The 26,388-nt window shown below is 55.4% G+C and overlaps 3 protein-coding genes across 10 annotated transcripts; 2 read left to right on the top strand and 1 right to left on the bottom strand.

The window, feature by feature from the left end:
• The first annotated feature begins 2,032 nt into the window (after positions 1 to 2,032).
• Positions 2,033 to 3,607, top strand: INHBE (inhibin subunit beta E). Its single transcript, XM_007103885.1, has 2 exons — positions 2,033 to 2,598; positions 2,850 to 3,607. The coding sequence occupies exons 1-2, from the start codon at positions 2,301 to 2,303 to the stop codon at positions 3,605 to 3,607; spliced, it is 1,056 nt and encodes a 351-aa protein (XP_007103947.1). The 5' UTR covers positions 2,033 to 2,300.
• Positions 3,608 to 6,597: 2,990 nt separating this feature from the next.
• GLI1 (GLI family zinc finger 1) lies at positions 6,598 to 16,996 on the top strand. Its single transcript, XM_007103886.2, has 12 exons — positions 6,598 to 6,646; positions 9,874 to 10,000; positions 10,231 to 10,323; positions 10,589 to 10,784; positions 11,039 to 11,183; positions 11,536 to 11,625; positions 11,716 to 11,853; positions 12,167 to 12,316; positions 12,935 to 13,099; positions 13,603 to 13,833; positions 14,371 to 14,638; positions 15,060 to 16,996. The coding sequence occupies exons 2-12, from the start codon at positions 9,901 to 9,903 to the stop codon at positions 16,802 to 16,804; spliced, it is 3,321 nt and encodes a 1,106-aa protein (XP_007103948.2). The 5' UTR covers positions 6,598 to 6,646; positions 9,874 to 9,900; the 3' UTR covers positions 16,805 to 16,996.
• Positions 16,997 to 17,156: 160 nt separating this feature from the next.
• ARHGAP9 (Rho GTPase activating protein 9) lies at positions 17,157 to 24,564 on the bottom strand. Of its 8 annotated transcripts, XM_028484709.1 has the most exons (18): positions 24,387 to 24,564; positions 23,742 to 24,076; positions 23,244 to 23,361; positions 22,042 to 22,266; positions 21,741 to 21,854; positions 21,438 to 21,542; positions 21,146 to 21,207; positions 20,927 to 21,017; positions 20,617 to 20,712; positions 20,376 to 20,474; positions 20,005 to 20,146; positions 19,794 to 19,901; positions 19,350 to 19,448; positions 19,101 to 19,178; positions 18,900 to 18,953; positions 18,516 to 18,650; positions 18,062 to 18,167; positions 17,157 to 17,427 (listed from the first exon to the last, which is right to left on the bottom strand). In XM_028484709.1, exons 2-18 carry the CDS (start codon positions 24,056 to 24,058, stop codon positions 17,256 to 17,258), a joined length of 2,121 nt encoding a protein of 706 aa, XP_028340510.1. In that variant the 5' UTR covers positions 24,059 to 24,076; positions 24,387 to 24,564; the 3' UTR covers positions 17,157 to 17,255. The 8 variants fall into 8 exon arrangements, 7 of the variants coding, with proteins under 7 accessions (XP_028340510.1, XP_054938647.1, XP_054938645.1 ...); XM_055082672.1 differs by lacking the exon at positions 18,516 to 18,650; XM_055082670.1 differs by lacking the exon at positions 19,350 to 19,448.
• Positions 24,565 to 26,388: the final 1,824 nt, after the last annotated feature.

The following is a 26,388-nucleotide window of genomic DNA, read 5'->3' as shown; positions in this document are numbered from 1 at the left end:
TAAATATGACTCAAGGCCTAGGGTGGAGAGGAGCATCTAAAAGTCTCATTGTCCCCCTCCCCACCACAGGTGCCCTAAGTTTCTAGGAAGAGCCTGGCACCCATCACCACGCTCCACTGCCACGTGTCAGCAGCGATGCGATCCGAAACCAAACCGAAGTTAGCAGTGATGTGGTCCTGAAGACAGCTTCTGCTCTCCAGCAGTGGCTGGAGAGGGGAGAGAACTGAGGGTGTCTTCTGGTGTAGAGGCAGGGTCCCCAGAGTGAGAGGTTGGGAAGCGCTCTGAATCTCTCCACTCCCCAGAGCGGCCCCTTCCCTGGGAAGCTGGTCAGCACCAAGCCTGCTGCTGTCCAGTGGCTCAGCACTGCCACATGGTGGACACTGGTGGTACTGAGCCCTAGCCCCCAGGGCACCACCTCTCTTCCCCTGTGCCAGATCTAGTAGTCTCTCTTGACAGCCCCAACTGGCTGAATAGCGGGGAGACTAATAAATTGTAATAGGGGCACATTTCCAAATCACACTCACTTCCTCCCAGCTTCTTGAAGAGACTTGGGCACAAGGAGAAAGGCTGGCATGAGGCCTTGGTTAGGCCATTTAAAGCCAGTGAGCTGAGCTTCCCTGGTGGCGCAGTGGTTGAGAGTCCGCCTGCCGATGCAGGGGACACGGGTTCGTGCCCCGGTCCGGGAAGATCCCGCATGCCGCGGAGCGGCTAGGCCCGTGAGCCATGGCGGCTGAGCCTGCACGTCCGGAGCCTGTGCTCCGCAACGGGAGAGGCCACAACAGTGAGAGGCCCGCGTAATAGGAAAAAAAATTAAAAAAAATAATAATAATTAAAGCCAGTGAGCAGTGTGGTAAGGAGGGATGGGTTTGGGACTAAGGTTGCTGTACTGGCCATGCTTTGTTTTTAAAAGTCCATAAACCTGGGCTTCCTGGTGGCACGGTGGTTGAGAATCCGCCTGCCAGTGCAGGGGTCACGGGTTCGATCCCTGGTCCAGGGAGATCCCACATGCCGCAGAGCAACTAAGCCCGTGCGCCACAACTACCAAGCCCGCGTGCCTAGAGCCCGGGCTTGGCAACAAGAGAAGCCACCTCAATGAGAAGCGCGTGCACTGCAACGAAGAGTAGCCCCCGCGCGCAGCAACGAAGACCCAATGCAGCCAAAAATAAATAAATGAAATAAATTAATTTTTTTTAAAAAGTCCATAAACCTTCCATTTCCCACCACCATGAACAGAGGCTGGCACCACTTCTAGGATATCCCAAATCTAGGCAGTTCTTACAGTGCCCTGAAAGAGAACCAGCAGCTGGGGACAGGCCCTTCCAACTCCCATGCCCCTCTGCCATCCTTGATGGACTCTGCCCTGCTGTAAGATTGCATCACCACTACCCCCACCTCTCTAGGTTTCCCCAGACATCACAGTAACATGCTACCCCCCCCCCAATGCTCAGCCCTCGTCCGCACTGTGCTCCAGTCCAACTGGACTCTGGGCGGTCAGCACAAGCAAGGTCAGGGGGTGACTTCTGTGCCCCGTGGCACTGCCACCTTGGCCTGGGCAAGAGGACTCCGTTCCTCCCGCCCCCAGCCTCTCACCACTGTCCCAGCCCCATTGCTAGAAATAAAAAGACCAGAGTTCACCTTCCAGCCCAGAGAAATAACCACTGGGATTCCCAGCTGCCTCATGGAAACTGCTGCAGCAGTGGTGGATGGGCAAGCTAGACAGACTGTAGGTATGGGGGAAGCTGCCCTTCCCACCTTGCTCATATGGAGTTCCCTCCCCCGAGCCCCAGACCTTGGGGACTGAGCATGTGAAATCATCCTCCTTCTTGCATCATGCGTGTCCACATAGCCCCCCCACCCCCCTACCCCTGCCTCAAGCTCCGTGACCAGGGCCAGATGGTGAAACCTGAGCTCCAGGGGGCAACCTCCACCCCCTGCAGGGACCTGATGGGCAGCACAGTTGGCCAATCCTGGGGCTCAGAGGGTAGGTCTGCCTGCTGACCACTAGGTGAGGGAGCCCTAGGCTGCTGGCTCTAGAGAGGCCCCAGTCAGTAGCCAGACATGAGCTGTGAGGGTCAAACTGGCAGACTACACTGAACACAGCTACCCATCGGACCATCCACTGTCTGCCTTCCTGAGTCTCAGGCAACAGAAGACAGGTGGCTCTACCCTTGGCCAAGGGTAGGTGTGGCACTGCTGTCTGCTGCCACCGTGCCCTCATTGGCCTCCACGCAACCAGACTCAACAGAGGAGCAACTGCCATCCGAGGCTCCCGACCTGACCCAGGGCCATTCACCAGGAGCATGGGGCTCTCTGATGTCCAGCTCCAGCTGGTGCTGCTGTGGGCACTGGTGTGGGCACAGAGGGCAGGGTCTGTGTGTCCCTCCTGTGGAGGCCCCACACTGGCACCCCAAGCAGAACGAGCTCTGGTCCTTGAGCTAGCCAAGCAGCAGATCCTCGAGGGGCTACACCTGACCGGTCGTCCCATAATAACTCATCCTCCACCCCAGGCAGCACTGACCAGAGCCCTCCGGAGACTGCAGCGGGGCAGTGTGGTTCCAGCGAATGGGGAGCAGGTCATCAGCTTTGCTGCCATCACAGGTGGGTGAGGGAGAGACAGGCAGAGAGCAGGCGGGGAAAGGGAGAAGGGAGGGGAGAATGACAGCGACAGCAGAAGCAGAGGGGGTGCGGTACAGGAGGAAGAGGAGGAGTTTGAGCAGGACTGGCCTCGGAGTCCCTGCTTCTTCTAAAGGTGGGCGCTAGGGAGAGCAGCTGGCAGGGCTTGCGGGAGTCTCAGGGGACAGCGTCATCTCCGATCGCATTCCTCAATCCCTTCTCCATCTTCCCGGCAGAATCCTCCACCTCCACCTGCAGCTCCACGCTCACCTTCTACCTGTCCACTCCTCGGTCCCACCACCTGTACCACGCTCGCCTTTGGCTGCACGTGCTCCCCACCCTTCCTAGCACTCTTTCCTTGAGGATTTTCCCATGGGGCCCTAGGAGGAGACGCCGAGGGTCCCACGTCCTCCTGGCTGAGCACCAACTGACAACCCCAGGCTGGCACGCCCTGACTCTGCCCTCTAGTGGCTTGAGGCATGAGGAGTCTGGTGTCTTGAAACTCCAACTGGACTGCAGACCGCTAGAAGGCAACAGCACAGCTGCCCCCCAAACTCAGCAGCTCCTGGACACAGCGGGAGAGCAGCGGCCCTTTCTGGAACTGAAGACCCGGCCCAAAGAGCCTGGAGCAGGCCGGGCCAGGAGGAGGACCCCCAGCTGTGAGCCTGAGACCCCCTTATGCTGTAGGCGAGACCATTATGTAGACTTCCAGGAACTGGGATGGCAGGACTGGATCCTGCAGCCTGAGGGGTACCAGCTGAATTACTGCAGTGGGCAGTGTCCCCCGCACCTGGCTGGCAGCCCAGGCATTGCTGCCTCCTTCCATTCTGCTGTCTTCAGCCTCCTCAAGGCCAACAACCCTTGGCCCTTGGGTACTTCCTGCTGTGTCCCTACTGCCCGAAGGCCTCTCTCTCTCCTCTACCTTGACCGTGATGGCAACGTGGTCAAGACAGATGTGCCAGATATGGTGGTAGAGGCCTGTGGCTGCAGCTAGCAAGAGGACCAGGGGGTTTGGAGTGAAGAGATCAAACTAGGGGTTCCTAGGCAAAGGGTATCTGTGTCTGGAGACATCAGATTCCTGATCCATACCTTCATCCAGTGGGTCACCTGGCAACATGACTGGGTTGGCCCCTCTGGGACCCAAATGGGCACTTTCTTGTCCAGACTCTGGCACATCCCAGGCTGGTTGATGTGTGGGGAGATGGGGAAAGTGTGTCCTCTAAAGGAGTCTACCCAGAAAGTATGATTTCCTACCCTAAGCCATCTGAGAAGATGGCAGAGGTGAGGGAGGGAGGGTGGGAAGGAGAAGGCAGAGAAAAATCACTTAGTCTCTCCAGAGGAGAGAAAGTTCTCAAGTGAGGGAAGGAAGAAGCAGACCAAGGGCCCATTGGGCTTGGGATGGGGGAAAAAGGCTGGCCAAGTGTAAGGGCTGTGGAAGTGCTTGAAGGGAGGCTCAAGAGGGAGCTGGGAAAGGGGCTGACGGGAGGTGTTTGGGAGAGCCCCGGAAATGGGAGTCCAGAGAGAGGAGTGCTGAGCCTGAAAAGTTCTCTGGTTTTTCTTGGGAGGGGGGCAGGACCCATCAGGGAGGCAAATGTTTATACTTTCCTAATAAAAATGAGGAAAAAAAATCAACAAGTGTGAGTCATGAGGAAGGGCTGGGATGATGGTCCAGAGCAATGGTTCTCAGAGTGTGGCCTGGGAACCTCCAGGAGGTCCCTGAGACCCTTTCATGTAGTCAAAACTATTTTCATAATAAAACTAAGATGTTATTTGCCTTTTTAATTTTCAATATCTCAACAGCCTACAGTGGAGTTTTCCAGAGGCTGTAGGACATGTGATTACATCACCTTCCTGACATCTTTGTTAATGGGATGTGTGCTTGTGTATTCTTGTGTTACAAACTTTTTTTTCAGTTTTAATTTCTAATATGGTAAATTGATATAAATCACGTAAACAAAAGCTCAGTAATTTTTCAGAATGTAAAGGGACATTGAAGCCAAATTGTTTGAGAATTGCTGATCAAGAGTCCTGGATGGGGAGGAGAAAGCAATGCGCTCTAAAAGAGCTCCCCTGGGACTTCCCTGGTGGCGCAGTGGTTAAGAATCCACCTGCCAATGCAGGGGACATGGGTTTGATCCTGTGGGGTCCGGGAAGATCCCACATGCTGCAGAGTGGCTAAGCCCGTGCGCCACAACTACTGAGCCTGCGCTCTAGAGCCCGCGTGCCACAACTACTGAGCCCGTGTGCTACAATGACTGAAGCCTGCGCTTTTAGAGCATGTGTTCCGCGACAAGAGAAGCCACCGCAATGAGAAGCCCGCGCACTGCAACGAAGAGTAGCCCCTGCTCGCTGCAACTAGAGAAAGCCCGAGAGCAGCAACAAAGACACAACACGGCCAAAAATAAATTAAAAAAAAAAAAAAAAAAAAGAGCTCTCTGGAAGGGGCATGTGTAAGGTCTCTTCTCCAGTTATCATTGATCTTGCCTGACCCTCTGGGTATAACTGTCTGGGTCAAAGTCATGTGGGGGAGGGAGGCTAAAATAGGGCTCCTTATCTGTCCTCCCACAGTTGATACATATATTTGTCAGGCCTCAGACCTCTTCCTAGCTTCACCTTTCCCCTTGACCCTCAGAGCGAACAGTTAACTGACTGACTCTCCAGACCCAAGGAGGCGTGGTTCTTGGAAGCAGAGCTAGGATGTGGGAGGTCTATCTGAGGGGTGACAGAAAAAGAAGGGGCTCCTTTCCCTCACCATGCCTTCTCCCCTTTCTCATAAAGAAAGTTCAGAGAGACTAAAATAGCTGCCCCTTCCCCTGCATCCAGTAACCATGGCAACACAAGTCCAAAGGGACAGGGCACTCCCCTATCAGACACTACCACTCTGCAGTAGCAGCCTCTGCCGGTGTGCCCCTCTGTTTCTTTGGGCTTATGCAACCCTTGCATGGGCTCCCAGCTGGGCTTTGGTGGGGGGACCTAAGCCTCCTACTCCTTCACCTCCCCCAGACTCCTCTGCCTCCAGTCAGACTCGAAGAAGGTGTCATGTGCCAGAAAGACCAGTAGAGGGAGTAGACAGCCTTGAAGAGCAGAAAGACAGAGGGCCGCGTAGCGGTGCAGAGGTGGCCCCAGTCTCCAGAACTTCGAGATGAAGGAAAGTAGGAGTTCTCCGGGAACAGTGCTTCAGTCTCAGGGTTCCTTAGCAACTTTGTGAACACAGGCCCTGCCCTGCACCCAGAGCCTCAGCCGCTGCTCCTCCCTTTTATGCTCCGCGGACCCCTCACCTTCCGCCCAGGGCTCCCAACCCAACTCTGTCCCAATCCTGTTTCCACCCCAAATCTGTCCCAACCCCTTCATGCTCTATCCAAAGGGTGAGGCCGGCAGAAAAACTACAGGATAGTTATGGAATGCTCAGTTAGCACCAACTAAAGTCAACGACCCTACTTCCAATATTATTTTTCTCGGGTGAGTTTTTTCGTCACCCCTCCTTCCCCCGATATATTTCTCCATTTGTTTTTTCTGGCTCTGATTCAGGGCCTCTTCGTAGGCAGCCGATCCAGGGATCCACGCCGGGATTTACTGCCCACTACCAGCAGCATGTTCAGCGGGGGGGGGGGGGGTGTTAGGCAGTATAGGGTGCCTCAAGGGAGGGGGAGGATCCTGGGGGTCCTGGGGGTGCAATAAGCCCGGCACCCCCTCTCTTGCTTCCAGCTACCCCGCCTCATCCTCCAGAACGGCAAGAGGGAGGGAAATAGGAGGGAGGTGAGGGGCGAGCGGGAAGAGCTGCGGCGCGCCAGCGGCTAGAGCGAGAAAAAGTTTTTGCAAAAGGAAAAAAAAAAGTTTGCGCTTCTCGCGGGTGGTCCCGGCTCGCGGCCCGGCGGGCTGGGCCGGCTGGAGGGCTGGGGGCCAGGTTGGGGGGTGGGGGTGGCCCTGAGGCTGCGCTGCTGTAGCCCTGTCCGCCCCCCCCTCCCCATCGCACACCCCCCAGCCCAGACTCCAGCCCTGGACCGCGCATCCCGAGCCCTGCGCCCAGACGGAGGTGAGAAGGGGGGCAGGAGGGGGACCACCTGGGAGCGGTGGGGGAAGGGACCTGAGGGGATGCTCTACTTGCGAGGGACTCTGCCCAGCCAAGGCGGGAGACCTAGGGCATAGAGGCAAAATAAGAGTGGGAGAGCCTGGGATAAGATATTAGAAAGTTTGGAGAATTTTTTCAAATGTATCTCCCTTTCTCTGTATTTTTTTTTTTTCTTCTGACAGTCTGTGTGTCTCTGTCTCAGGCAACCGTGGATCTCTTTGTCTGTCTCTGCCTCTCCCACATGTTAGGAACATCTCACTTTAATGAGGTTGGTTTGAAGAGGTTGGAAGGACGGTTAGCTGGAGGTCTGCGTGGTAGAGAGGGAAGTCCAGGTGTGATTGTGAGCGCAGGGCAGGAAAACATCAGTGTTTCTGAAAGGAGGGAACGGCTACGGAGAGACTCCTAGATAGAGTGTGTGAGGTGACAAAACCACTGGGGGGCGGCTGGGCTTAAAGCTCTGACCTGTCTTGTGACAGATGTGCTTGCTGGTACATGTATTTGGGGGGAAAAGAATTGTCTTCTACAGTAGGAAGGGGGCTGGTGGAGTCAGTCTCTAGTTTAGGCCCTAGGAAGACTCCCCAAGGAATTTGGACTCCTGGGTCCCAATGGCTGTGGGCAGGGTGCTAAGGAGGAGCTGAGGAGACCTTGTCTTGACCCTCTGACCTCAGGACCACCAGGGCAGCTGGGGCCAGCCACAGGGAGACCCCTACTGGGATGGGGCGGGACCACTGGGCACTGCCTGCCTGTGCATCACCCTTGGCCCCCCTCCCGAACGGGAGCTGGGGACCGAGGCCCCTCCTCTGGCTCAGACCACCCTGCCTGCCCTTGCTCCCCGCTCTGAAGCCTCTTTCAGGCCCCATGACCCCGAAACAATCTGTCCTGGGCAGCTAGCTTTGGGGACAGGATTAGGGAAAGGGGATCCCATAGACACTGGGGACTGAAGGTTTTAGGGCGCTGGAGAACTGGGGTCTTCATAGGATAGGTCTTTACGGTCCAGTAGAGGGAGAAGGCAGCGCAGTTTCCCGGGGGGGAGTTGTAAGGGCCGGAATAAGGGTGGGTTTTCCTTGGGGGGCGGGGTCCAGAGACACCCCCCCATTATCTCCCAGGCATCCCCTGCCAGGCGGCACAGACCCCGCCCTTGACGTCACTGGGGGTTCCCGGGGGTCTGGAGGGGTTAACCCTTGGGAAGCCAGCTGGGATACCCAGGAACCTAAGGTGTCCTGGCCCCTCCCCCTCCCCAGACACACCTTATTTTATTTACCCTAGTAACTTTCTCTCCCTGTAGTTTCTGGATTCTTCTTTTTCACCCGACCAAGGGGACTCCCACTCTCCAACAGTGCCCCCCCCGCCCACGGGCGCCAATGCCAGCTCTCGGGATGCACTGAGGGGAGGAGGGAAGAATGTGTCCCGCCTCTCAGTCCACCCTCCCTCCACTCCGCGGCGGCTCGCTCAACTGGGCTCCCGGGGCGGGCGGGGGAAGCGGAGCCGTCTGCAGCCAGAGCCTGCGGCGGCGACTTGGGTGGGCCGAGGAGGCACGGGGGCGGGGAAGGCGGGACCGGGAGAAGGGGGGCGGGGCCGACTCCTGGGAGTTGGGGAGCGGGGGTGCGAGGGGGGGACTCTGGAAAATTGGGAGACACAGAGGATGATTCAGGGCTCCAGCAAGGGAACCCTGGAGCTCCCTGCCCCATCCTGCGCTCTCATCCACACCCCAGAAAAACTTAATTTTCTGAAGCTGGAAAAGTTGGCGAAATCTTCCTTTCACTAATATGAAGGGGAGACGTGGGTGGGCTGTGGCACGCGTGGGTGAGGAGGGATGTCGCCCAATTTCCATCTCGGCCTCCCCTATGGCTGGGCACTGGGGCAGGAAGATGACTGAGTAGGCATGTTTGGGGGAGTCTCTTTAGTTTTGGGGGGGTCGTTTGCTAGCCCCCGCCTCCTTCCCCTGGGTGAGTCATAGAGGAAGGAGGCGGGAGAAGTGTCCCCCCATCCAGCTGCCAGCCAGCTGTGCCCCCTCCCAAAGTAGTGCCAAGGTCGAGTTGGGAGGTCTTGGTTGCAGGATCCGGATCTCCTCTGGTAAAGAAGGAGTTAGGAAGAGTACAGCCCAGGCTTCGGGGCTCGGGCTGGGTCATGGGGTCCGGGTTCCGCTCCCCATCTTACCCCGCCCTCACCCTAAATCCCAGCATCCTGGGATCACCCACCGCGCCGGCCGGCCCGCTCCCTGTCGCTCTCCACCCTACCCCGCCCCACCCCACCCTCAGTCCCGGGAGACCGGAAAACCCGGGGTGGAGTAAAAACTGGAGTTTGAGGAGAAAAGCGGACAGCGGAACCCTCTTCTCCCTCACTACTCCTCTCTAATGGATGATTTGTGTGTGTGTGTGTGTGTGTGTCTGTGTGTCTGTGTCTGTGTATTCTCCCGAAGTTTTCCCTCACAGCCCCTTTCCTCTTCCCCCAAAACAGACCAAAAGAGTTAGGCGGGCGCCCAGATTCAAACCACCCCTGAATAACACCAGCTCCATCCTTTGTACCCAACAGACCCTGGAGGGTCTCCTCAGAAACTTTATCCCCTTCCACACAGTTTTCTGCCTTAGAGAGGAAAGGACAGATCATCTGGGTTCCCTCCTGGCCCCGTCAGCGTCTCTGGGCTGTGGCGAGGGCTCCCTCTGCTGGACACTGGAGAGGTTGTAGACGGGCTGTCCCTAGGCAGCGAGCAACAAATGAAGAAAGGGAGAGGGGCTCAGGCTAAGCAGCCAGCCCAGTGCCTGAGGTCAGTCACTCCTCCTCCTGAGTTCCCCCATCCCACCCCTCAAAGCTGGCCCATGGTCAGAACGAGATGAAACAGAGGGCCCATGGTATAAAATCACCTGAAGCTCACAATTAGTCCACAACACTCCCCCTACACACACGCACACAGACACACAAACACAGACACACACACACAGACACACACACACACACACCACCCAGGCAAAGCTCCCACCCGGTTCCCCCAAAGATCCCCAAGACTGCCTCTACCTCTATGGGACTTCTCTCCTTACCCTCCCCTGGCTGAGTGAAGCTCATTTCAACTTGATTTCCCATGGCAGATGTCTTGGAGGTGCTCTGCCCAGGGTTCGGCACCTGAGTTAGTTATCTGACCTTCCATATTTCTCTCCTGCCTTTATAACTTGCAGATCTCCCTTCCCCTCCTGCAGTGTCCCCACACTCTCCTCTGAGACACCATGTTCAACTCGATGACCCCACCGCCAGTCAGTAGCTATGGCGAGCCCTGCTGTCTCCGGCCCCTCCCCAGTCAGGGGGCCCCCAGCATGGGGACAGAAGGTCAGTGCGTACACCAATCCCCGGACCTTGATGACTGGCAGATCTCACACCCAGTCCCAGGGATCCCTCGTCTATCTCCGGCCCCGTGCCAGTTTCCCATATACAAAAAGATCTGAGGCCCCATGTTATTGGGGCTTGGAATATGGGATCAGGCCTTACCTGGGGTTTCAAGGTGAGACCTTATGTGTCCTCCATTCCCAACCCCCATTCCAGCTGTATCTCTTTTCTAGGACTGCCTGGCCTGCCCTTCTGCCACCAGGCCACCCTCATGTCCGGCCCCCACAGTTACGGGCCAGCCAGAGAGACCAGCAGCTGCACGGAGGGTGAGGCTTCGGGCAACATCTCTTTCCTTTCTACCTCTTTGGGACTTGTCCTGAGGGAGAAAGTTGGAGGGCAGGGCATCTACTTTGGAAGAGGAAATGCTTGGAGATGGGATCAAGGAATCAGAGCATGATCAGGAGGTCACAGATGGGGTCAACAGGGCAGAGTCTGGTGTCATTTCTTTTGGCTGAGAGTCAGGACCCATAGGCTGCATGCATGGGGGACATGCTCCTTTACCGTATCTATCTCCCCTGTTTCCTGCCCCAGCCCCACTGTTTCCTCCTCCCCGGAGTGCAGTCAAATTGACCAAGAAGCGGGCTCTCTCCATCTCACCTCTGTCAGACGCCAGCCTGGACCTGCAGACAGTTATCCGCACCTCACCCAGCTCCCTCGTGGCCTTCATCAACTCACGCTGTGCATCTCCGGGGGGCTCCTATGGTCACCTCTCCATCGGCACCATGAGGTGCAGACAGCCTCGGGCTAAGAGGCCCCTAAAGGCCCTACCAAACCCCATTAAAAGCCTCAAGCCCTCCAAACCACCTGACCCTATTTGAATCCTTATCGCTTCAAAGGCATGGAAGCCCTCCTCAGTACTTCCCTGGGACTGCCTCAACCACTTCCCATACTGTCTTCCAGAAACCCTCCAAAGAGCTCAAGAACTGAGGCTTTCTGAGATGATAGTCCTAAGTAACTGCCTCTCCTCCTCCTCCTCCTCAGCCCATCTCTGGGATTCTCACCCCAGATGAATCACCAAAAAGGGGCCTCGCCTTCCTTCGGGGTCCAGCCCTGTGGTCCCCATGACCCCACCCAGGGTGGGATGATGCCACATCCTCAGTCCCGGGGACCCCTCTCCACTTGCCAGGTGAGAGTCCTCATATTGTCACCTGATTTCCCTCAGTTCACGGTGGGTGGGTGGTAGACTTTTTAGGGGAAAGGTGAATGAAGAACAGAGGATGTAAACGTTTTCAGTGCCAGAAAAATTAAGGGGTATGGGTGCCGGGGTTCGCTCCTTGGGGTTGAATCAGTCTCTTCCAAATGAGATCCCACCTTTTGCTCATCCCATTCACCAGTGCAGTCTAAGGAGGAAGTCTCTTCCAAACCCAGGGGTTCCAGCTGCTTGGGTGGGGGCACTCAGGGCAGGAAGACCTGGCTGGGCTCTCTCTTCCTCCTGCTCACTTCTCCCTTCACCATCCTCACCTCTGCCCTTGGGGAAGCTGAAGTCTGAGCTGGATGTGCTGCTTAGCAAGCGCCCGGAGGAACCCTTGGAAGGTGATATGTGCAGCCCCAACTCCACGGGCACACAGGTAAGGGGGAGCGGGGAGCTTTACCTCTGCAACCTGAGCGAAACAAAAGCTGTCACCCAGGTGACACTAGGATTTTCTCTCCTACCCTAGGATCCCCTGCTGGGGATGCTGGATGGGCGGGAAGACCTGGAGAGAGAGGAGAAGCCTGAGCACGATTCTGTGTATGAGACTGACTGCCGCTGGGATGGCTGCAGTCAGGAATTCGACTCCCAGGAGCAGCTGGTGCACGTGAGCCGCAGGGGGTAACAGGAATGCTGGCTGAAGCCTGTAGGACATTCTGGGTGGGACATGGTGGAATCAGGCTAAGGGCAGGAGGTCAGAGGTTGGGTGCCCAGTGGGTAGGCAGAAATTCAGGAGGTGTAGCTTTCTTTTAGAAACTTGGAAGAACGGAGCTGTGAGCTATGATGTTCTTCCTGCCTCTTCTTCCCCCTTGATGGGAAGCCATGGAGGGATATGGTGGGGTGGGGAGGTCCAGGGAAGGTCTGTTGTGGATCTCAGGGGCATAGGGAACCTCAGAGAACCTCTGCATCTTCTCCCTCAGCACATCAACAGCGAGCACATCCACGGAGAGCGGAAGGAGTTTGTGTGCCATTGGGGGGGCTGCTCCAGGGAGCTGAGGCCCTTCAAAGCCCAGTACATGCTGGTGGTGCACATGCGCAGACACACAGGCGAGAAGCCACATAAGTGCACGGTGAGGCACCCCCTCCCCAAGCTCAGGGTTCCTTTCTAAATCGGGGCTCCCCACCAAGGCAGGGCCCAATCTGACTTTTGCCTTCATAGGTCCCTTCCTCCATAAACAAATATTCAAAAATTGTATTTTATGACTAGGTTGGTATGAAGATGAACATATTGATATTATATATTAGAACACTTTCTTGGACCTAAAAGCTAATTTTTCCCCTTGTTTTTAAAAGAAATTAAAACATTTTTGTGGGCCCCTAGAAATACAGTGGGCCCTAGGCACCGGGCCTGCAACTCTGCCTAATGGGGAAGCCCTGCACTGAGGACACACACTCCCCGGATGACACCTCCTAAGACAGTCTGGGCTCCCCATGCAGGAGATGTGCCCTGGTTTGACCAGGGGCTGCTCGCTGCCTCAGCTCCATGTCCCTGCAGGCCGAGTGCCTCCAGCTACTTGTTCCCCCAGCTCTTGCCTGCCCTTGTCCCTGAATTTTGGGAATGCTGAAGCCCCAGTGCTCTCCCATCTTGAGTTATAGTCTCTGATGTATGTCCCTTTTGAGATTTAGGGTTCCACTAATCTCCATGTCCTTCTGTCTGAGAGCGATCCTTTGACCCCCATGTCCCCTAGTTTGAGGGGTGCCGGAAGTCATACTCACGCCTGGAAAATCTGAAGACACATCTGCGGTCACACACGGGTGAGAAGCCATACATGTGTGAACACGAGGGCTGCAGTAAAGCCTTCAGCAATGCCAGTGACCGAGCCAAGCACCAGAATCGGACCCACTCCAATGAGGTGAATGCCCCACTCAAGAGACCCTCCCCACTTAAAGAAGCCACCTACTGGGGAGGTTCCCCCATAAGAAATCCCTTAGCCCAGCACCCACTCCACAGAGGTGAGTTCCCCCTACCCCGACCCATATAATTCACCTGAAGAAGGTCTTTCTGAAACCAAGAATTTCCACTTACCACCCCTGCTCTAACCAGCCAAAGGGCTAAACTAAAATAGACCCATGCTAACTAGAAGAGACCCCTGGTCCCTTCAACGCCTGAATTTATGAGGCCTCACAGACCTGGGTTCACCCCCTCATCTTTCCCAGGCCTGGGCTGTCAGTTTTCCTAATCTTCCCCTTGATCCTTTCATCCTTTACGCCAAGGGCCCTACTCTCCTTATTTCCTTGGGTGCTGTGCATTCCTCCCTGACGCCCCTCGTCCTCACTTACCACCACTTTTTCCCATTTCTTCTGTATTCTCCCGCTTTGATCCTTTTGCCTGCTGTCTTCACTCTCCATTCAACAGAAGCCCTATGTGTGTAAGCTCCCTGGCTGCACCAAACGTTACACAGATCCCAGCTCGCTCCGGAAACATGTCAAGACAGTGCATGGTCCTGACGCCCACGTGACCAAGCGGCACCGAGGAGATGGCCCCCTGCCCCGGGCACCGGCTCTTTCCACGGTGGAGCCCAAGAGGGAGCGGGACGGAGGCCCCATCAGGGAGGACAGCAGACTGACTGTGCCTGAGGGTGCCATGGTGAGGCAACCCCCTGCCTCCATACCCCCGGCCTGCCCTGCCGACATCTTTCTAGTCCCCTCCCAACTGGTCCATCGCCTCCTGTGCAAATCTCTCCTCTGTGGCCGGTCCCCCAGTCTCTTATCCAAGTTTTGCTCCTTGGGCTACCTCAAATCTAGGGATTTTAGTGTAATTAATTATTTAATGGGTTCAACAAACTCATATATAGGAATTAGTATATTATTTTAGGCCTTGTGCCTGTATAATTTCACGTACTCCTCACAACAACTTCATGAGAAAGGAGCCTACTCTCCCCGTTTTCGGATAAGGAAACTCAGGCATAGAGAAATTGTTCAAGGTCATAGAGCCCAAATTTGAGTCAAGGTAGTCTAGGCTCTTCTCATCACCTTTTCTCCAGTTTGCCCTCATCTTTCACTTGCTCAGCCCTCTCTGTACCCTTAAGCAGTCACCGGGACACAGGCTTTAGCCACTCACCAAGTTGAGGGAACTGTGGGGAAGGGGGATGGGTGCCACCCTTAGCCCTCATCTTCCCCACAGAAGCCACAGCCAAGCCCTGGGGCCCAGTCGTCCTGCAGCAGTGACCACTCCCCAGCAGGCAGCGCAGCCAATACAGACAGTGGTGTGGAAATGACTGGAAATGCAGGGGGCAGCACTGAGGACCTGTCCAGCTTGGATGAGGGGCCTTGCATTGCTGGCACTGGTCTGTCTACTCTTCGCCGCCTTGAGAACCTTAGGCTGGACCAGCTACACCAATTCCGACCAATAGGGCCCCGGGGCCTCAAACTGCCCAGCTTGACCCACACCGGTGAGAGATGGGTGTTGGGGGTGGTTGCTAGGCTGGGATCTGGACCTTCCCTGGGGCTGGAAGGAGGACTTCACCCTTCAGGGCTGCTATACAGCTCCTTTGTACAATTAGAAAAACGTCCTCCTCCCTCAAGACGCTTTCCTTCCATCTATCAGAAAATTGTTGTGACATACAAAGTCTACGATGCAAATGCTGTCCCCTATGATTGTGCAGTGTACAACCTGTAGGACTGTTCACAGCAACCCTGAATCCCTGGTGACCCAGAAGCAGAAAGGGCATGGGTGAAGGAGGAGACAAAACTGAGTGGTTAGAGTTAAGGAGCCTTCCTTGGGATTCCAGGACAAGGCTATCCCTTGGAGGAGGCACGGTGAGACTCAGAGGGCTCCCTGGCCCCCCTGCCTTTTCTACCTATCACTTGCAGGCACTCCTGGGTCTCGCCGTCTGGGCCCCCCAGTATCTCTTGACCGCCGCAGCAGCAGCTCCAGCAGCGTCAGCTCAGCCTATACTGTCAGCCGCCGCTCCTCCCTGGCTTCCCCTTTCCCCCCTGGTTCCCCACCAGAGAACGGGGCATCCTCTCTGCCTGGCCTCACGCCTGCCCAGCACTACCTGCTCCGGGCAAGATATGCTTCAGCCAGGGGAGGTGGTACCCCACCCACTGCAGCACCCAGCCTGGATCGGATGGGGGGTCTTCCCGCACCTCCCTGGAGAAGCCGAGCCGAGTATCCAGGATACAACCCCAATGTAGGCGTCACCCGGAGGGCCAGTGACCCAGCCCGGTCTGCTGACCGCCCTGCCCCAGCCAGAGTCCAGCGGTTCAAGAGCTTGGGTTGTGTCCACACACCCCCCACAGTGGCAGGAGGAGGACGGAACTTTGATCCCCAACTCCCAACCTCTGTCTACTCACCACAGCCCCCCAGCATCACTGAGAATGTCGCCATGGATACCAGAGGGCTACGGGAGGAGCCAGAGGTTGGGACCTCCATGATGGGCGGTGGTCTGAACCCCTATATGGACTTCCCACCTGCTGATACTCTGGGATATGGGGGACTTGAGGGGGCAGCAGCTGAGCCTTATGGAGCTAGAGGTCCAGGCTCCCTGCCTCTTGGGCCTGGTCCGCCTACCAACTACAGCCCCAACCCCTGTCCCCAGCAGGTCTCCTATCCTGAACCCACCCCAGAAACATGGGGTGAGTTCCCTTCCCACTCTGGGCTGTACCCAGGCCCCAAGCCTCCAGCTGGAGCCTACAGCCAGTGTCCTCGTCTTGAACATTATGGACAAGTGCAGGTGAAGCCGGAACAGGGGTGTCCAGTGGGTTCTGACTCCACAGGACTGGCACCCTGCCTCAATGCCCACCCCAGTGAGGGGCCTCCACGCTCACAGCCTCTATTCTCCCACTACCCCCAGCCTCCCCCTCCCCAGTATCCCCAGTCAGGCAACTATACCCAGCCACCTCCTGATTATCTTCCTTCAGAACCCAGGCCCAGCCTGGATTTTGAGTCCCCTACTCATTCTACAGGACAGCTCAAGGCACAGCTGGTGTGTAATTATGTTCAGTCTCAACAGGAGCTGCTGTGGGAGGGAGGGGGCAGGGGAGAGCCCCCAGTCCAGGACCCTCTCTACCAGAGTCCCAAGTTTCTGGGGGGTTCCCAGGTTAGTCTGAGCCCTGCCAAGGCGCAAGTGGCCACATATGGACCTGGCTTTGCACCTAACTTGCCCAATCACAAGCCAGGGTCCTATCCTACCCCTTCACCATGCCATGAAAATTTTGCAGTAGGGGCAAACAAGGCTTCCCATAGGGCAGCAGCACCACCCCGACTTCTGCCCCCACTACCCACTTGCTATGGGCCCCTCAAGGCAGGGGGCACCAACCCCAGCTGTGGCCACCCTGAGGTGGGCAGGCTGGGAGGGGGCCCAGCCTTGTACCCTCCTCCTGAAGGGCAGGTGTGTAACCCTCTGGACTCTCTTGATCTCGACAACACTCAGCTGGACTTTGTGGCTATTCTGGATGAGCCCCAGGGGCTGAGTCCTCCCCGCTCCCATGATCAGAGGGACAGCTCTGAACATACCCCACCTCCTTCTGGGACCCCCAACATGGCTGTGGGCAACATGAGTGTCTTCCTGGGATCCCTGCCTGGGGAGACACAGTTCCTCAACTCTAGTGCTTAAGGAGTGAGGAATCACAGACCCACATTTCCTAAGGGGTTTCCATCCCCACAAAGAAGTCAGAAGGAGGAGCCATAGCCCCCTGGAATACCCCAGGGATGGGAGGTATGGGCTGGGGCTGTACAGTCTAACTATATTTGGGGAGGAATTTGATAATGACACTGTTTCCTGATAATAAAGGAACTGCATCAGAAAGAGCCCTGCTTTATATGTTATTATCTTGGCGGAGGGGTGATGACAGGGAACTAGAGAAGCAGGGGTTAATCCATCCACTTCCCTCTTTAGAGAAGCTTCCTCACCCTTTCCCAACCCCTCAGGTCAGACTCACAAAGATGGAGACAGTCATCTGGTAGACACAGGATTTAAAGGGATATCCTCAAAGCAGAACAACCCCCACCAAAGGCTATCCAACAGAAGTCACCGGAAACACATTTTCTCTTCTTCCTTGACCCAGTCAGCGGAAGAGCCTGGTGAAGTCGGTGAGCATCAGCTGGACGAGCTGCCCAGGGTAGAGGGCATGGGCCGCTGGGTCAGATGTCTCCTGCTCTGGTCGAAATAGGGTTGGTCCAAACACAATTCCCAGGTTGTGGGAGGTCATGCGGTTCTTGTCTGAGTGTGCTATCACCCTGTGGGCAAAGGCCAAGAGACAGGGCCATAGGGCAGCAGCCTTGCCGCTGCAATTAAATCTAACCCTTCAGAGGTTTGAGGAAGAGTTCACTTTGGGATCCCTCCATGCGGTGGCTGAAGAAAATCAAGGAGAGAGCCTCCAGGGGGACGGAGATGAGACCAATGGAGAAGCTTTCAGGATACAACTTGAAGATACAACCTAGGATACACCCACCTCTTCCCAACTTCAGAGACAGCCCCTAGAGTCCTCTCTGCTCACAATTTGGGAGGCTTTAATTCAAATGGCTATGCTCTCTCAGAGGTCACTGCCCGGGCCCAACTCCACCAAATAAGTCATCCGTACTGTCCCAGTGAAAGACAAAGAAGCAGAGGGAAGGGAGAGGGTGAGATTTTCCTTAATTCTCTCGCAGCATCCCTGGGTTTGTCTTGGTCCCCAGTTCCCCATTTGATGCTGACTGAGCAAAAAGGCTTTGACTCTGGTAATATGTGCTCTGCACAGAGGTTGCTTATTTCCTCCACCACCCACTAAACTCAGGTGTTTCCCTACCTTCACCCCATCTGAACACGGAGTCCCAGCTGCAGGCCCCATCCCACCCTCTCCCAACATGAACAAAGATGTTCAGTCTTCCTGACCTGCATAAATGCTCCAGGAGGTACTGTAGAGTGTCATGGTTGGGCTTTGGCATTGAGCTTATTAATTCTTGTATTTGAGAGAGGCGCTCTTCTGATTCAGAGAGTGCTAGAGAGAGAGTGATGGGAAGGGCATGTGAGTGAGGTTAGGGAAGGTGCTAGGGCAGGGTGGGTAAACTCACTACTCTTTCCCATGCTTGGTGAAGACATCATTAATCTATCACAGCTTTCTTTTTTGCTGAGCCCAACTGCAACCTTAGAATTCTTTTAAACTCAGCCCTCTAAACACTCACCAAAAAAACAACTGGAGTTGGCACATTAGTTGAAAGTTATTTTCCACCTCTGTGCTCAGGATGGGGCAGAAGAGTATAAGGGAACCTCTATCCTTTATCACTCATGCTCCCTCCTTCCCCTCCCCCCCATGTCAAGGGTATTGCCCAGAGCTCCCATCCTTTACCAAGGGCAGCACGAAAATGGGGCAGCAGCAGTGGGGGCACCAGAGGCTGGGGTAGCTCCCTGAGAAAAAGCTTCAGGGCTCCAGTGATCACATGAATGTCATCCCACTCAGCACTGTCCAAATCTAATCGGCCTTCTGGAAGGAGAAGGAGGTACAGAGGGGCTCAGAAATGGCCAGAGGGACCCAGAAACTGAGAGATCAGGAGTTTGGGAAAAGATTCAGTTAAGGCAGACCACAGGAATGCCCAAGGGGTCCACAGCGGGGCAAGACAGCAGAGATCAGGATGGGGACAACCTCCCCAGAAGCAGGACACAGGGGAATCCGCGGGGAGCAGGGATGATGGGGGTGACTTTCAAGGGTCTGAGGGGCCCTCCATGTAAGTACCTTGTCCTGGCTGTTCTGGGAACACATATCTCCCATCGGAGGTGATCGCCCGCTCTGCAACATGTATGAGAAGAGATCACGTGCTAAGACATGTAGCTCCAGACAGAAGACGTCCCTTTTCTGCCAGCTCCCTCACTCAGAACCACCTGTGATTCTGATACATGAAGTTCTTAGGACCACACCTGCCCACGGCCACCTCACCTCTGTCCACCAAGAAGCGAAGTTTCTGGACCACTGCCAAGTTCCCACTCACCCGGTAAATGCCATCCACATTTAGACCTAGGAGATAAGGCAGGGAGCAGATAAGGATTCTTGCTCTAAAGTGTGTGCTGGTGAGGGACCTGAGGGTAGAGTGAAAAAGGGCAGAAGAAAGACTAGGATGGGGGAGGTGGGGAGTTCTGGGCCTTGGCCTGTTAGAAGGGGAGATTCTGGGGTCTCTGGGAAAGTGACCTCTCTTATCCACAGCAGCAACGCAGAGCCGCACAAAGCTGGGCACGGTGTCCCCTTCCCGCTGGCACAGTGATTCCAACTGGCAGCCGAACACCTGGTCTGGGGAGGCACAGAGTGAGGTGGGGAGCCAGTGACAGCGTCACCCATGAAAGCTCTTTCTAGCACGGGTCTTCACCCCAAAGTTGGGCTGGCTCTCCTGCCTGCCTGTTCCAGGTCTGGGCAAGGAAGTACACCCCCTCCCCCCAACAATCAGCTGCAGGGGGGGAAAAGCAGTGGTCTCAGAAGACAACTGATCTAGTTCTGGGAGGCTCTACTCTGAGCCTCGCTGAAGTTTTCTCATCCATGAAATGGGCTGATGCCGAGATCCGGAATGTAAATAAAAGTGCTTGCAAAAACACTAAAGCAGGCACGAAGAAGGGCGTTAGGTGGCCCAGCCCATCTCACCTCGGAGCAGACCCCGCTCCTGCAGGGCTTGCAAGGGCGGTCTCTTTGCGATAAGCCACTTTAGTTTGTTTCGTACCCGGTTCTGCTCAGCTCCTTCCGGGCACCGACCTGCGGAAGCAACTGGAATCTGAGCATGAGAGCAGCCGCGACTGTGGCTCCGAGGGGCGGGGGAAAAGCCCCCAGACCCCGCCCACCAGGCCTGCCCCTTAACTGGAGCTCCGACGGCCGCTGATCCGCAGCAGTGACTTGGACACCGGCTCGGACTCCACTTCTTCGTCCTCCCCCGCGCTTAGTTCCCCCAGCTCCGCAGGTCCCGAACCGGACAGACGCAGCTCCAGGGGGTTCTCTCGATCCTGGATCCACACAGCAAGATGGGCCGAAACAGAGGTTGGAAGAGAGCTAGGAGAGAAATTCTCACTCCCCCTTGCCGGCTGCTGGGGCCCCACACATCCCAGGCCCACCCCAGGGCTCTACCTGCCACCTTGTCCCTCACCACCCCACATCCTACAGTTCCTTCTCCACTCCTTCCGCCCGCCCGAGCCTCTCCCGGGTCCCTGTCCCGCCCCCTCCCACCCGTCTCACCAGGCGCTCGATGACCGCCCGCAGTGCGCGGTGCCAGGCGCGTAGCTCGGCCTCGTGGTCTGACTGCAGCAGGAACTCGTGGCCAGGGACCGTGCGGATCTGAGGGGCCCGCGGGGAAAGGGCTTGAGTCAGCGGGAAGGAGCATAAAGAGCAGGGAGGTCCAGCGGGAGATCCGTGAGGGAAACTGGGGGCGCACCCTCGGGCCGGGTGGGGCTTCGGGGATGAGCGGGAGAGCGCTCACGTGTAGGACGTTGCGGCGGCTGGACAGCTGGCGGCCGTGGGCCAGGGCGGCCCCGCGCAGGTCCACGCTGCTTTCGGGTCGGCTACCCGCTGGTCCCTGGCAATTCGGGGAGAAACTGAGGCCACGGCGCTGTTCCCCTCACGGCCTCCCTCTCACCCGGTGGACTGCGAGGACACGGGAGGCTGCGCTCCTTCCTCTCGACATGCCCTCCCCCCTCCCCCTCCCCCCTCCCCCCGCCGTAGGCCTGAGGCCGGTAGAAGTTGTGCCGGAACCCCTCCTGCCCCCCGCTGCTCCCCTCCCTCACACTCACCCAGACGGTGCAAGGGGCGGTCGGCGGTGGCTCTCGGTAGAACACCAGGCTGTTACCCGCTAGTACTACCCAAGATGGGCCCCAGTTCTTCCTGCAGGGGCGGCGGGGGCAGTGATAATAGCGCAGAGGTCATTTACATTCGCGTCGGGGAGGGCCCAACACTTGGCGCTACCCGCGGAATCCGACAGTCCCCGCCCCTGATGTGTTCCCAGCTCTCACCGGAGCTTGCGGCCGCCCTGAGCGATCTTGGTCACGTTGAGCATGCCCGACCTTTCCACCTCCTGGCAAGAGGAAGGAAAGGTATCAATAAGCCACCCAGAGCCCCCAACAGTCACCATGGCTTTCCCCAGGGGATCTCCCAGGAGTGAGGTCCTTTAAAGTTGAGCGGGCGGTGCTCGGTAAGAGAGGATACCCAGAGAACGCTCAGAAAGAGGAAGACCTTTCTGAAGGAGCAAGAACTGGGGGCTGGGCAGGCAGGATCTTGGCGTTCACAAGGAAACGGGAGACTTACATGGGGGTCGTCCAGGACCTGCGGCAGGGGCCGAGGGGACTGCAGAGCTGAAGGCTGGTCTGAGGGGTCGAGCTGGGAGGCGCGTCTGCAGAGGGAGGGTGAACCCTGGGGGAGGGGATTGGAGAAACAGGTGGAGGAAACTTTAACTTCGGAGTCCCTGGCGGTAGGGGGAAGAGGGGTGCGGATGTGGGGGTGTGAGTCAGGGGGTGTGGTGGGGTACTGAGGAAGAATGTCTTGCATAAAAGAGAAAGTCTAAAACGATGGCTTTTCCTGCATGTGATCAGGAGGAGTGAGGGATCTCACCTGGGAGTCGAAAAGACCTGGCGTCCCTGTGCCAGATTCTGAGTCCTTTGCCTGAGGTTGCAAGACACTGTTGTCCCTATTCATGGTCTGTGGCCCCTCCATGGAGCCAGGGTTCTGGGGAGAGGGAAAGGCAAAACTCCATCCAGATGCCACATCAATCGGCTCTCAACACCCTTCTTAACAATTTTTTGATTTGTCTGATCTTCTGAGAGTCCCAGTGAGAAAACATATTACTTTGAGGATCAGTAGGGGAAAGGAGGAGATTGAAGGGACAAGGGAAAAGCAGGAGGGAAGGTCTCACCATCTCTCGGGTACGAGTGTGGCGTGGAGGCTTCCAGGATTTGCAGCCAGTCAGCGAATTTATGTAGAAGCACCGTCCAGAGTTGGGGTCCAAGTGCTGCTCCCAGGCGTCCAGCCTCTGCAGCAGAGGACAGGCAGGGCTTGTGGGTGGGGACCGGGGACAGCGGCGAAGGTCCACCAGGTTGCAGTACACAGGGGGCTCTGACATGAAGGTCTGGGGTCTTGCCTGCAAGGGAAGGGGGAAGAAAGAGGTAGTTATTCTACCTGTGCCCCTTCCCGATCTTCTCTCTCCTAACCATCTCCTCCTCTCTCCCCCACCATTTTCTCACCACCACCTCCTGGCTGGGGTGACCCAGGTACTGAGGAGGAAACCCTAGTCTCCTGCAGCTGGTTTTTTTCTGGGTTTTTTTTTTTTTTTTTTTGACTCCCTCCCTCACAGTCTTTGCTCTTCTCCTCACTTCCTGTTGCCAACTTCCCTCCTCCCCCACCCCACCCCCACCCCACCCCCACCAGAGGACCTCAGGAAAGGGGAACAGGCTTTCCGTGTGCGTGGAGGGAGGGGTCGAGAGGAGCGTCCCACCCTCACATCCTCCAGAGTAAAAGGAGACAGAGAGGGGTCAGAGACCCGGGCTAGCGGAGTGTGAGAGAGGAGGGGCCATTTTTCACCCACTAGTAAGTAAGAGAGAGGGGAGGGGCTGAATCTTCAGGAAGATCAAGGGAGTTCCATCTCTAGAGGAAACTTGCTGGTGACCTGAGCTAGCAAGACAGGACACAGCAAAAAACCCTGCCCTGGGCCAGGAGTCAAGAGGCTGAGAGAGAAAAGCAAAGCTAAGCTGGCCTTTCAGTCCCTTTATCATTTTCCAGGTTCCACGTACCCTCAGGATCTTTGCTACTTGCTGTCCCTCAGCTAGAATTCCTTCTCATCTCCTCATTTGTTTCAGGGCTGTCTCTCCTTATTCAGATTCAACTAAATGTCATTTCCTCAGAGATGCATTCCTAGACCACTTCATTCATCCTCCACCACATTTAGCTTCTTGGTAGCGCTTACTAGTACCAAGGGCTATCTTATTTATATGTTCATCACCCCCATGGGAATCCCTTGAGGGCAGAGATTCTGTCTATCCTGTTTGCTAATGTGCCTAGAACTAAGCTCAGCAGTAAATGTCTGTTGACTGACTGCTCAGAAGAAGCAGTATGACTCACCATGTTCGCATTGGCCTCTGTCAGCAAGTCTTCCTGGGAAAGGTATCTTCTACTTGGTCCTTCCTGCAAGGGCTTCAGGAGGCTGGGCCTCAAGTTGGTAACACTGATACTTCTACACCTTTTAGGGGGAAGAGGAGGAGGCTGCTCAGACGTAGCCTGGGCTCTGCCTGGGGTTTCCTGACACAGGTGCATCTCCTCCAGGGAGCCAGGAAATAACTTTGGCCCTGGAAACAGAAAAATGGGAAGAGTTGGGGGCAGGGTCCCCCCACGGGTCTTGGCTGTGTCCCTGATCTTGGGGGCTCACAGGGAAGACAAGAGCAGGTAGAAAATTACATGAGATCTAGAAGGCTTGAGACTAGGAAGGAGAGGCGATAGGGACACCATGGTGGGGGTGAGGGGTAGGAGTAGAGGATTAGCAAAAGCTTCGGGGAAGGGGATCTTTCCAATAATTCCCAGAAGCCAGGGAGGTAGGAAGGTGATGGGGGAGGACTTACTCACCAGGAGTCTAGAGGGATTGGCTGGGGGGTGATGGTTATCGGGCTCTGGGAAGGGCTGAATTCCTCTGTCATGTAGGCAGCTGGGATGAAGATGGGGCGAGAGGTGGAGTGTGTTCCCAGGCGCCTTACCAACCACCAGTCTGAGTTGGTCTTTTGAATCAATAGGAACCTGTCCCCTTCAGCCAGAGACACCTGCCGGCCATCTGCCCCAGTGTAAGTGAAGGCATACAGGGCACAGAGCTGGGATCCCCAAGAAGGGCTCCGGGGCCCCAGCCCTAGGTTTCCCCGGGTACTTGGCCACCACTGGCTCGATAGCATTGTCGTCGGTACTGTCACCTATGGGAAAAAGGGATGAGGGAGATCCAGAAAAGGACAGGAGTGGCTGCTTGCAGGCAGAGAGACATGGTTCTAAGAGCAGTGTGGGGTAGAAGGGAAGAATAGAAAGCCTGGGGTAAGAGGAGAGGGTAAGGCAGAGGGGCTGAGTGGGGGTCAGTAACAGGTTTTGGGGGCTGAGAAATCCTGGCTGATGTGACTAATGAGGAAGTATGTAAGTAAGGTGAGAGAGGATGTGGTCAGTAGGGCTTCGAGACCAGCAAGGCAGGAAATCAGAGGAGGGGGTCTAGCTGGGTGATTTTCCTCCAAGTACCTTCTGGGGCCAATCAGAAGATCCAGGGACAAGAGGAGCTGGTCCTGGGTGGTGGTGGGACTCTTGAGCTGGACACAAGAAGATGAGGAGAAAGAATCAGGTCTGAGACAGAACACAGCCAAAGAGACAGGAGTTAATGAATGACAAAGATACAAAAATGTGTGACCCTTTATTAAATTTATACAAGCACCAATGTTTCTATTGCCAATCACCTCAGACCTAGAACTGCGTGCTTCCTGTGCAGATTCAGAAAAACATAAAGACAGAGAAACAGAGAGCCAGAGAAATACTAAGACCAAATTGGAGAGAAAGAGAAAGTGGCTGGGAGAAACACAGAGGGGTTCAGAGTTTGAGGAAGAGGTGAAAATACCATCCTCTCAATTTAGGATGCGTTTTGGGGAGCTGAGCAGCCTTGATATGATCCTCTGTACATAAGCCTCTTGGGTGGGACCGTACTTTAGTGTGTGTGTTCATTCGTTCATGCTCTTAACAAGGATTGGCTGAGCACCTCCTGCGTGAAAAGAAGTGTCAGCTACTGGAGATAAGAGAAGGGAAGGAGATAGACATAGCCCTTGCCTTCTTGAAGCTTAAAGACAGATCTTAACTGATGGCATAATAAATTTATTAATTACAATTGAATCAGGGACTATGGACAAGTAGTACAGGATGCTTTGACAGCTTATGGGGGTGAATGGGGGACTAATGTTAGCTTCTCCCTGGTGGAAGGTGGGAACTGACCTCCACTGTCGGTTGCCAGAGCTTTAAACCCCACACCTGTGCTTCCTCCTTACCTGACCATGCCTCTTTTCCCCTTCTCTCAGTTTCTCCACTGCAAGATGTGAGGATTTCTGTCTGGCTTTGGAGATGTGGGGTAGGGAGTGCCCCACCCCCTTGGTGACATCAGAGAGCTAGCTCTCCTCCCCTGACACGTGATTTGAGGCCCGGGCTGCCAGTATGGGGATTCTGTCTCAGTGATGTCTTCCTTAGTTTGCTCTGTTTTCAACTTGTGGAGAACCTTACCTCTCAACTTTCCCTTCCCACTTCCAAAATAGTGACCAACTTTATTCATTTATCCATTCATCTGGTGGTTGTTAAGTGCTCAAATCTCATCCTCTTCTGCCTTTTCTGCCATCTCTCCTGCACTTTATCCTTTTCCTCTTTATTGGCTCCTTACCATTAGCTTTTAAACATATCCAAGTCTCTCCCATCTTTAGACAAACTTCCCTTTACTGTACTCTCCAGTTGCCACCCTATCTCTGTCTTCCTTCTTACAGTCAAACTTCTTGAGAAAGTTGCCTACACATGGGGGTCATCTCTCCCCTCACTCCCTCACCTTTGCAAGCTCACTCCTCATAGGGTCACCCCTAACTTTGCAGGGGCACTCTGCAGTCCTTATGTTGCTTGATATCTCAGCAACAGCCAACACAGTTGACCTTTTCAGTAGTTCCTTCTCTGTTGCATAAGGAAGGACTTTGCTTGCTTCTTAAACCCCAGAAATCTGTCTGAGGTCCTGTACCCTTTGCATTCTATACACCATAGGTGATCTTATTCTCTCCCCAGCTCAAATGACCTCCATACATTGCTGGCAGCATATCTCTGGTCCAGATCTTTCTCTGGAGCTCCAGTCTAATCCATTGTCCACTTTAAAAATCCACTTGGGTTTTTCACAGGTACTACAAACATAGTATGTTCTGAACTGAACTTGTCAGTTTCCCCCCCAAATCTGTTTCTCTTCTAATACAACTGTTAAGTTAAATATACTTATTTATTTAAATAAATAAATTTATTTATTTATTTTTGGCTGCGTTGGGTCTTCGTTGCAGTGCACAGCCTTCTCATTGCAGTGGCTTCTCTTTGTGCGGGGCACAGGCTCTAGGCACGCAGGCTTCAGTAGTTGTGGCTTGCAGGCTCTAGAGCGCAGGCTCAGTAATTGTGGCACACGGGCTTAGTTGCTCCGCAGCATGTGAGATCTTCCCGGACCAGGGCTTGGACCCATGTCGCA

Source organism: Physeter macrocephalus, unplaced genomic scaffold (genome assembly GCF_002837175.3).
Source record: "Physeter macrocephalus isolate SW-GA unplaced genomic scaffold, ASM283717v5 random_215, whole genome shotgun sequence".
In the NCBI taxonomy this organism is placed as follows: Eukaryota; Metazoa; Chordata; class Mammalia; order Artiodactyla; family Physeteridae; genus Physeter; species Physeter macrocephalus.
Note: the sequence above shows the minus strand (reverse complement) of the source record. Positions and strands in the feature narration are given on the sequence as shown.

What these genes read in the sequence shown, in the direction of transcription:
- INHBE (XM_007103885.1), top strand. Translation starts at nt 2,301, where the DNA reads ATGGGGCTCTCTGATGTCCAGCTCCAGCTGGTGCTGCTGTGGGCACTG. An exon ending in CAGCTTTGCTGCCATCACAG is followed by an intron (nt 2,599 to 2,849) that starts GTGGGTGAGGGA and finishes TCTTCCCGGCAG; the next exon opens with AATCCTCCACCTCCACCTGC.
- GLI1 (XM_007103886.2), top strand. Translation starts at nt 9,901, where the DNA reads ATGTTCAACTCGATGACCCCACCGCCAGTCAGTAGCTATGGCGAGCCC. An exon ending in CCCCAGCATGGGGACAGAAG is followed by an intron (nt 10,001 to 10,230) that starts GTCAGTGCGTAC and finishes TCTCTTTTCTAG; the next exon opens with GACTGCCTGGCCTGCCCTTC. An exon ending in CCAACTCCACGGGCACACAG is followed by an intron (nt 11,626 to 11,715) that starts GTAAGGGGGAGC and finishes CTCCTACCCTAG; the next exon opens with GATCCCCTGCTGGGGATGCT.
- ARHGAP9 (XM_028484709.1), bottom strand. Translation starts at nt 24,058, where the DNA reads ATGCTATCGAGCCAGTGGTGGCCAAGTACCCGGGGAAACCTAGGGCTG. An exon ending in CCAATCCCTCTAGACTCCTG is followed by an intron (nt 23,362 to 23,741) that starts GTGAGTAAGTCC and finishes TCCCCCTAAAAG; the next exon opens with GTGTAGAAGTATCAGTGTTA. An exon ending in TCGCTTCTTGGTGGACAGAG is followed by an intron (nt 18,954 to 19,100) that starts GTGAGGTGGCCG and finishes TACATGTTGCAG; the next exon opens with AGCGGGCGATCACCTCCGAT.